Here is a 9,734-nt window from a genome sequence, read left to right as displayed (position 1 = left end):
TACACGCTCAGGAGGAAACCTGGGCCTCCAGGTTCTCCATCTGGCCTCACCAGTCTCTCCCCGTCTCTAGGTCTCAGTGCCGGAAACTGAGGGGGTGGGGGCAGAAGCGGCTTGCTAGGGGCCCCCCCTCTCTGTTGGGAGTTTTTGTTGGAGGAAGATATCAGTTTGCTAGAAGTCATTTAAAATGACAGAAAGGTATGGCCTCACTATTCTGGAAGGCTAGAAGTCCTAAGCCAGGGGGTCGCAGGCCCATGCTGTCCTGGGGGCTCTGGGGAGAAGCCTTCCTTGCGTCATCTAGCTTGTTTGGCGGCCATCCTTGGAGTTCCTTGACTTGTAGATGGCCATCTTCTCCCTGTACCCCATCTTCCCTCTGCGCGTTTCTATCTCTGGGGCCAGATGTCCCTTTTCAGAAGCACACAAGTCATATTGGATTAGGGCCAGCCCCACCCATGGCCTCATTGAATGGGATCACTGCTGTAAAGACCCTATCTCCAAATAAGGCCATATCCTAATATACTAGGGGGATTAGAATTTCACATCTTTTGGCGGGGAGATACAAGTTAACCCATCATAGAGACCACGTTGTAGAAAAGATAATGTTTGGAAGACTTGTAACAACATACCCATGAATTGTGCTCACCAGTGAGCCACAGCATCCTGAGGATCCAAAAAAAGTTATGAGTCTACAAAGGTAGGAGAATAACACAGAAACTACTATGATGAGGAAAACTACAGTGTGATTTTAATAAGGAAAGTTAGCATTTTAACCCAAATTACATCCTATTCACTATATTTGATGTTTTTCTGTGATCACTAATATAGAAAATAAATACAGGATGAGACCATAAATATCCAGAATATTTTTTGCTAAAAAACACATCAAAGGGTAATTATTATGCTACTAAACAGATTATCATAGAACTCTTTTATATACTAAATACTTAGAACTCTTTTATAGATTAAATACAGGGAACTTCATACTATAAACATCCACAAAATCAGCTTCACACCCCTTTTCAGAAACTCACCCATTTGTTACATAAACGAGGCCACCCTGCTTTTGTCCTTCGCCACCAAAAAAGGGCCCTCAGTCTTTGGGGTTTTACTAGGCCGTTCCTGGCCCTTCAGGTATCGGTCCCAGAAGGCACCGCTTCAGTTCCTGACATGGTTTCTCAATGAAGAGCGTCAGGGCCAGCCCAGCGACGAAGGTCAGCAGACAGTGTCCCGAGAAAAGATAGAACTGGAGAGAAAGAGGGGCACAGTGGGCACACTCTTACTATAAGAGTCCTCTTGTGTTTGGATCTTAAAGTGTACCATCCTGGCTGTGTGAAACGGATCTGAGACAAACAGCCCTGAACATTAACAAATAAAATAAATAAAGCAAAGATATTATCCTGTGCAGAAGCCCTCCCTCAAACAAGACAAAGAACAATAGGCTCCCAGCCACAACAACAGGCTCCTCACAAAGCGAATAGTGTTGCTTTGTTGCCCCGGAGAGAACAGCTGGGATGCTGCAGAGCTGGGAGGGGAGACTCACCATGTTGGTGTCCGTGTAGTGAATGAGCGTCTCCTGGAGGCCGTTGTAGAGGATGATGACGATAGGATGCACCAAGTAGCAGGCGTAACTGATGCTGGCCAGGAAGCTCCACATACCGCAAGCAAGCAGCTGGTTTACCAGACCTGCAGGGAACAGGCCTCGAGAGTCATCGCCGCTCCCTCGGGGTGCTGCACCTAACACTGCGGACTCCTTCTAAGAAGGTCTTCATTCATTATCATTTTTTAAAATATATTTTATTGATTTTTTACAGAGAGGAAGGGAGAGGGATAGAGAGCCAGAAACATCGATGAGAGAGAAACATCGATCAGCTGCCTCCTGCACACCCCCCACTGGGGATGTGCCTGCAACCAAGGTACATGCCCTTGACTGGAATTGAACCCGGGACCCTTCAGTCCGCAGGCCGACGCTCTATCCACTGAGCCAAACCGGTTCTGGCTCATTATCATTTTTAAGAGAACGCACCCCCCAAAAACCACCCAACTTCCCATTGTAGGAAGATGAAAATGTAAGAAATGCTAATATTGAGTTTACGGGCAGTTTACTTCCTTCCTGTGGACTTGACCCCTGAGCACAGAACATCCACATGTATAACAAGGGGCGGAGTCCTCTCACTAGCCTGGGCCTGGTTCCAGGTGCAGCCACATGAACTGCGGGGCCTTGGGACCAGGCAGTGGACATGCCAGCCTCAGATTCTTCGTCCATTATTGAGCAGCTTGCATTTGATCAACGTCTAGGTCCCTTTCAGGACAAGTATTCCATAACTTGGGTCCCAAAGAATTCTTATTCCCTTAGAATGGGTCCATCTACCATTCAAGATTGAGGGCCACTGCTGCCGGCGACAGGGCACCACTGGAAGGTTTTAACTGAAGGTGTAACATGGGCCACTCAACAGAATCAGACCTTGAACAGAGCAAGACCCGCACGGTCAGCTTTGGCAATGACTGAAGACGATAGAAAAGGTGGTTCGGGCCATCGAGATCCCTTCTCGTCCTGAGCATCTGAATTAAACTTTTCTTCAAACATTCTTTTCTAGATATACTTTTCCGAAGGTCATCACGTGGACACACATTTTCTAAATATTTATCTAACTCATCCCCCGCCCCCACATTAACCTACTAGTCTTGTCATTTGCTGACACCTCAGCACCCAGTTCCCACTGTGTGCCAAGTAGAGAGAAAGGGAAGGACCATCAGTGCACAGACACTTCTCATCTGAACAAATCCCTTTCTTTCCACTTAGGCCCCCTTTTTGCTTGATTTCCTGCGAGGTGACCCCTGGCTCAGCAGGAGCAGTCTCCAGGGTCATCAAAGGGCCGGAGACCTCGATGGCTGTTCCGTCTCTTCTCCCCGATGAGTAAACCGAGGCCCGGGCGGGTGCCCCCAGAACTTGTGTGCCCTGCACTGGGGTTGCTTTCCTCATGACCCTGCCTGCTCTCTTCCAACTCCTAAACCAGCTTCATTGGAGAGGCTGCACATTTTCCTCCCAGAACCTGCATTTGTTCATAAGCCGGTGTAAAATCTCAAACAGAACATGTGGGGTTTCCCCCAAGGATACAGATGAGTGGAGGTTTCAGATTCATTCACCAGCAAACCAAAGCCCCTCTGTGCACACGGTTTTCACATTTGTCACCTTTAAAGGGCCAGTGTGAGCACACGAACATCATACCTCCATAGCCTTCGTGACAGGCGAACACGACCCAGCCCACGGCCGCCGCCCACAGGCTCCGGTGCACAGCCTGGTAGACAGCAGCGGCCACTGAAGGGGTGGCAGAGGTGTCGTCCACTGCGTACGCCACAGCGACCACGGCAAACAGGCTGGACAGGGAGCAAATCCACCCGAGCAGAGCCTGCACCTACAGGGCAGGGAACGATGCCGCTCACAGCCCATTGGGCCACCGCGCGTTTCCTTCTCTACACGAACTTCCTCTTTTTGTACTATTACTGTCACGTTAGGTGTCTATTTATAAACCTCAATCAGTACCCACATTTGACTAAATGGAAGGTTCAGATAAGTGGTTGTGAGGGTTAGGGTTGGGGCGGGGCAGGGGAGGGGGTCGCCCTGGAGAGGAGGCACAAGGCAGGTCTTTGTGGTGACAGAGGAGTCCTGTGCCTTGACTGTGGTGGTTGGTGGTCACACAAACTCACACACGTGCTACAACTGCACAGCCCTGTCACCCATACATAAGTGAGTGCCCAGGACGCCAGGGATCGAAGGCCCGTGGATGTACCCATGTCAGTTTCTTGGTTGTGACGATGGACTATAGTGGGGGAAGTTGGGTCAAGGGAACACAGGACCTGTGCTGTTTTTGTCACTCACAACGGCTCTCAGATCATGTTTAAAGGAAAATTAACTGAGAAAAGGAGGCTCACCTTGGTTTTGAGAATGTTTGCCTGGTGGTTTTGGTGCATGAAAAGGCTCAGAAAGACACCCACAAGGAATGGCCCGAATCGGCAATAGGGCTTAGTGTAGTACTCCGAAAAATACAGCACAGTCGCATTTTCACTGAATAACACAAGGAAATAAGACAAAAGGCTAAGTTTGATCTGGACCTGAAAAGGGGAGTCTCTCAGATGCCCATTGAGTCCATCAGCCGACCCAAAGTGAAATTTGGGGTACCTTTGTTCATTTCCTAAGTAACGACCCACACAGGGACCTCATGATCCTGCTGTGGGCCACAGCTGCCTTGCTAAGATTCCAAATTGTGGGCCCCTCCTCCCTGGATCCCAAGGAAATATGACAGTGGTCTTCATTTTCAATAGTTGTTTCTGGTGGCTGGTATGTCAGGATGACTCGGAAAACATGGTTCTCAGAAGTGAACCTCTTCTGAAAGAAGTGAATCCCTTCCTGGGAGCTCTTACAGAATTCGTTTGCCTGGGCCACACCCCAGTGATTGCATTGGTCTGAGATGGACCTTTCTGGGAGCATCAGTGGGAATTAAAAGGCCCCAGGGGACTCTCATGTCTCCCATGTGCATTCAGAGCTGAGAACCACTGGGGGAGAGGGGGCAGCCTCCTCTCGGTCACCTGGCCACACCCACAGAGGACAGTGACATGACGGAAGGGCATGATGCTCCCCTGAGTAAAAGGCCTAGGGTGTTCTGGCCAGTGTGGCTCAGCAGTTGAGTGTTGACCCAGGAACCAAGAGATCACCGGTTCAATTCCTGGTCAGGGTACATGCCCAAGTTATGGGCTCATTCCCCAGTAGGGGTCATGCAGGAGGCAGCTGATCGATGATGTTTCTGTCTTATAGATGTTTCTATCTTTCTATCCTTCTCCGTTCCGCTCTCTCTAAAAAACAATAAAGGGGAAAAAATTTAAAGGCCTACGGGGTAGTCATTCATCCCACTCACAAATTCATATTGAGCACTTATGTGCCAGGTTCTGGGCTATTTGACATCAGGTGGCCAGTGAACGCTGCTCTGAGAAGGTGACATGTACACAAACACCTGCAGGAAGTGAAGGAGCAAGCCCTGCCAAGATCTAGATTCTAAAGGAAAAGCACTCCAGTGTCAGGGAACAGCGAGTGCAGAGGCCCTGAGGGGAGCATGGTTGGTGTGTGGACATAAGGAGGTCAGTGTGGCTGGTTCAGCATCGGCACGTAGGGGAGTGAGGGGTGAGGTCAGACAGGGGTTCTGCTTTGAGAGAATGGATGGTGACTGGGGGAACTTGAGTAGATGGCTGACAGGATCTGATTTTCATTTGCATCACTGACTGCTGCACTGAGACTAGATCAACAGGTAATGGCACCAGTTTATCCTGTGTAATACACAGGGTGGTCATAAAGACATACTTCATTAGGGAAGCAATATAGCCTCGTGTGTAGGGTCCCAGGTTCAGCTCACACCTATGCCCCGTACTAGCCCTGTGACCTTGAAGGGGTAACCCCAACTTCCTCAAGTTTCAAACTCTCCAACAACAGAACCCCCCAGCAGCAGTTGGCCACTGGAGGAGAAACACAAGACAGCCACGTGGGGGCGCTCCTTTCCTCCGAGAAGCACTTGAGCGGCCAGAGGACCCTGGGCAAGTTGAAAGGTTCAGAAGATTGGAAACAAAAGTGCCATCAACTTTCCCATCCGGGCTGAACACGCCCAGCCCGGTTTTTCCACACGCTGCTGTGCACAGGGCAAACAGCCTGGCATTCGTCCCCCAGTCCTCCCTGGGAGGTCCTGGCGTGCCCAGGCCAGGCAAGGCACAGAGCCGGGCTGGCTGGGAACAGTTACCTTGCTTCTGACGGAGCTGCCACGGGGAGGTCATGAGCCAGTGTGAGCAAAGCAGTGGCAGTGAAAGATGCCAAGAACAGCGCGGCCCCGAGGAGGACAAGGACGTGTTTACTTCTGCAGAGAAGAGGGGACATTGACAAGAGGGCTCTTCAGTTTCCTTCACCGCAGAATCTGTGGACAGGAAAGACTTGCAACCCTGGCAAAGGCGAGGCCTGCCTTTGAGAGAGGCTGGCCTGGGGCAGCTGGGGCTGAGGGGGGCTGAGGGGGGCTGAGGGGGGCTGAGGGGGATGAAGGGAGCTGGGGGGGCGAGAGGTCTATTTACTTAAAAAATAAAATAATCTAGGGAAACGCTTGTGTCATAAAACCATTAAAAGGAAGATACTAAAGTGTATGTGCAGAGTCCTTTCATGCATAAGAAGCTGTGCAGAAAAAGATCGGACGGATAAACACCAAAATATGGACAGCGAATTCACGTCTCCTTGAGGGAGGAATCGGGCCCAGGGCAATTGTGTTCCCCTCTCTTCATCCTAATGTTTTCTCCAATGTCCTTAATTTTTTTTTTAATCTTCACCTGAGGTTATTTTTTCCATTGATTTTTAGAGAGAGAGGAAGAGAGGGAAAGAGACAGAAAGAAACACCAGTTTATCCTGTGTAATACACAGGGTGGTTATAAGGGAGAATTGTTAGACATGCTTCAATAGGGAGGCAAAATTGCATAGTGTGTAAGTCCTAGGTTCAGCTCACACCCATGCCACTTACTAGCCATGTGACCTTGAAGGGTTAACCCAAATGTGTCTCTCAAATCAATGTGTTAGAGAGAGACATTGATTGGTTGCCTCCTGCATGTCCCCGACCAGGGCTGGGAGCCTTCAACCCAGGTACATGCCCTTTACTGGAATCAAACCTGGGACCCTTCAGTCTGCAGGCTGACACTCTATCCATTGAGCTAAACCAGCTAGGGCCCAATGTCCTTAAATTTAACAAAAGAGAAGAATACATCTTTTAAAATGTGGCATGGATAATGCACACACCATCAGTTTCTCCGTGAATGACTGAAGCCCTAGTTTAGAGCTTTTCTAAAACTAACAAAAATTCAGGTGATAAATCACCCACATGGAGAAGCGGGCACACGGATGGATTGCTTGGGGCGCTGTAAATTACTTCACTCTTCCCGGAGAGCCATCTCCTGGTATGTCACAAAATTGTTCCTACCCTTTGACATGGTAATCCCACTTGCATATACGTCCCCAAGGAATAACTAAGGGAAAGAGTAGTGTGTCCAAGGCACTCGTTGTCATCCATACTCATGAAGAATTGGAAACGATCTGGATGCCCTAACCTTCAAACTGGCATTTCATCCTAACGCTGACAAGTAGGCAGGTCATGCCAACCTGTGGAAATGTTTATATGAACAGTTACATGGAAAACGCTGAGCACGAGATGTTGCACACACATGGACCATAGCTCTGCACAAACACGGACTGCTGTGCGTAGGACAACGATTGGGGGAGAAGGTAAACAGTGCAGGATTTCATGCTGCAAACTCATCTGAGAAGTTCTTATCCCACATTTTAAAAGCTGCTCTCCCCAGACCTGGAGCACTCTCCTGGAATTTTGTGGGAAAGGGCACAGAGGGAGGAAACATGTCCCAATGACTCACTTTCCATGGACGAAGACGATGACCGGCGTTGTGAGGTGGAAATGGAAGTCATTGGCAAGGTACCACGTCCAGCCGTTGCACTGGAAAGAGAGCAAAGGTTACTTCTCTCGGCCGTTTACCAGGTCTGCCTCCCACCGTCCGCCTTCCTGGACCAGGAGAGGAGTTCAGTAGGCAGGTGGGGATTTCCATGGAAGAGAGAGGAATAGTGAGTTACAGGCACCTCACATACCTCATCTCATCTCATCTTTGTAATAAGCCTGTATGGTAGGTTCCAGTTTACAAAATGGAAATTGAGTTTTCTCTATTGTTTACAAAAGAAAACAATAATATCGAATCTCTTAGGACAGCTGTGGGAACGAAACTGTATCGTGTTACACAGATGCAAGGAATAATTATCGTTATGGTGCGGCTGGAGTCAGGCTCGCTGCTGTTCTCTCTTCTGTGCCTCGCCCCCTTCCCTCCCCCACTCTAGGAGGAGAGAATGTGTCCTTTTAGAACGGAGGCCTGGCTCCAGACGAGTTATGTGGGAAACCCAGGGTTCCCACGCATGACTGACATGAGATCGTCTGGCCAAAGCCACATCTTTCATCACTTACCTGTCTGTGTGAAATGAGGCTGCTACCTGTACTTCTTCTTCAATGTCAGGACATTCCTGGGGCATCCGCTCCAGCGCCTCAGTGATTAAGGGCACCTTGGTCTCCCTCCCACCCCCTCTGTCCAAGGGAGACCAGATTCACCCAACAGAAGTGACAGCTTTCCTGTCCCGCCTGGAGACAAGTTCCCTGGTGGGGAATTTGCAAGGCCCTCACACCTCTGCTTCCAAGACCTATGGCAGGTTTCACCTCTGAGAGGTGACTGGCTGATGTCTTTGTCACTGATTTCCACACATGGCCCAAGCCAGTCTGCAGCTAGGAAAACAGCCCAGGCTCTCTGTCCTGCATGGGCCTGGCACAGACCTGGGCCCACCTGAAGGCAGTTGGGTGGTGATACGTGCCTGTCGAAGCTGCTGGGCTCTTGCGTACCGAGGGCAGCTTCTAATTGGAAAGTGTTTATGTGCGTGATTAGCCCCACACTAGGGATTCTCTCTTCAAATGCACTTCCAAGGCACATGCCACGTCAGTGGCACGATTTCATCACAGCCACCCTACTTGCATTTGTTCCCAGGTCATCGTGGGCAAATTAGGGCTTTAAGGAAGCCAAAAGCAACGCATACAAATGTTGTTGCTCAGTCAGACCTGGCTTGAAATGGAATGGAATGCATGATGGTGAGGGCGCGGTGCAATGTCCCACCCGTTACAGGCTCTCCGTGTGGAGGTGAAGAAACTGTCGTTCCCCCCCCCCACCCCCGGGGCAGCATGGGTGGACAGGAACCGGGATGGGGCAGGGTCACCTGCGTTGCGGACATGCACCTGGATGGCTGCCCCCTCGGCGCCCACTACCCTGCTTCCTCCCTCTGCTTCTCCCAGCGACTGCCCTGCCAAGGCCCGTGCAGTCACCACCCTCCATCACAGGAGACTGGCCTCCCTGCCCACAGCCCACCTCCCTACAGCATCACCAGTACTCACTCCCGAGAATAGGCCAGGAGGAAGGGGACCAGACTCCTCAAGGTGGCCCTCGGGAAGACACCGCCTTTGTGCCCATCCGCCCTTTGCAGCCAACACGCGGGACTCACCGCCTTCCGGACCAACAGGAAGTCATTGAGCAGCAGCAAGTTCGTCCACCACGCTTGCCGGCAGTTGTCCAGGTGGAGCTTAGGCACCTCCCAGACAGGTCCCCAGGGAACCAGGGAGAACAATCCAACCAACAAGCACACGGAATACAGGTGAAGAGGCTGCAACCTGGTGGGAAAGAGCCAGGTGAGAGAAAGTGACTCCACAGTGCTCCCGCTCAGGAAAGGCGGGACTCATAGGCATGGGGATAGGAGCCTCTAAGACAGTTCGTCCTGGGTGGGCCACCACCTCCCACCCACACCTCAAACACCCGTGGATTCAAAATCGTTTCTTGAGCACCTATTATGTGCTGGCACTGGTGCTGCTGATGCAAAACACTGTCCTTCACTGAGCAAGTCGTACAGGTCAGCCACCGAGCTAGGAACTTTGTAGATATTTCTAAACCTCAAAACTCCTATCGGGTAACTGTTACCTCTGTTTTACAGATGAAGTGGTAGCTCAGAGAAGTTCACCTGGCATCAGCCCCTCTGGATGAAAAGACCTTCCTCCACCCCTCTTCTCCTCTCTCCCTTCCTGGATTTATTTCTTCCTTCCTTCCCTCATACCCTTCCTCCTCCAAGCGGATCT

At 50.5% G+C, this 9,734-nt stretch overlaps 1 protein-coding gene across 1 annotated transcript in view; it reads right to left on the bottom strand.

Moving 5' to 3' along the window:
• Window positions 1-944: 944 nt before the first annotated feature.
• The window catches only part of LOC102439947 (O-acyltransferase like protein-like), a 45,715-nt gene continuing 36,925 nt past the window's right edge, over window positions 945-9,734 (bottom strand). The window contains exons 10-16 of the mRNA XM_006087186.3: window positions 9,110-9,275; window positions 7,438-7,517; window positions 5,778-5,891; window positions 3,928-4,060; window positions 3,224-3,410; window positions 1,538-1,680; window positions 945-1,240 (exon numbers count right to left, since the gene is read on the bottom strand). Of these exons, the coding sequence (XP_006087248.1) occupies window positions 1,106-1,240; window positions 1,538-1,680; window positions 3,224-3,410; window positions 3,928-4,060; window positions 5,778-5,891; window positions 7,438-7,517; window positions 9,110-9,275 (958 nt within the window). The 3' untranslated portion in view covers window positions 945-1,105. The remainder of the gene's footprint in view (window positions 1,241-1,537; window positions 1,681-3,223; window positions 3,411-3,927; window positions 4,061-5,777; window positions 5,892-7,437; window positions 7,518-9,109; window positions 9,276-9,734) is intronic.

Source organism: Myotis lucifugus, unplaced genomic scaffold (assembly GCF_000147115.1).
Source record: "Myotis lucifugus unplaced genomic scaffold, Myoluc2.0 scaffold_36, whole genome shotgun sequence".
NCBI lineage: Eukaryota > Metazoa > Chordata > Mammalia > Chiroptera > Vespertilionidae > Myotis > Myotis lucifugus.
This window is presented reverse-complemented; position numbering and strand designations above follow the sequence as displayed.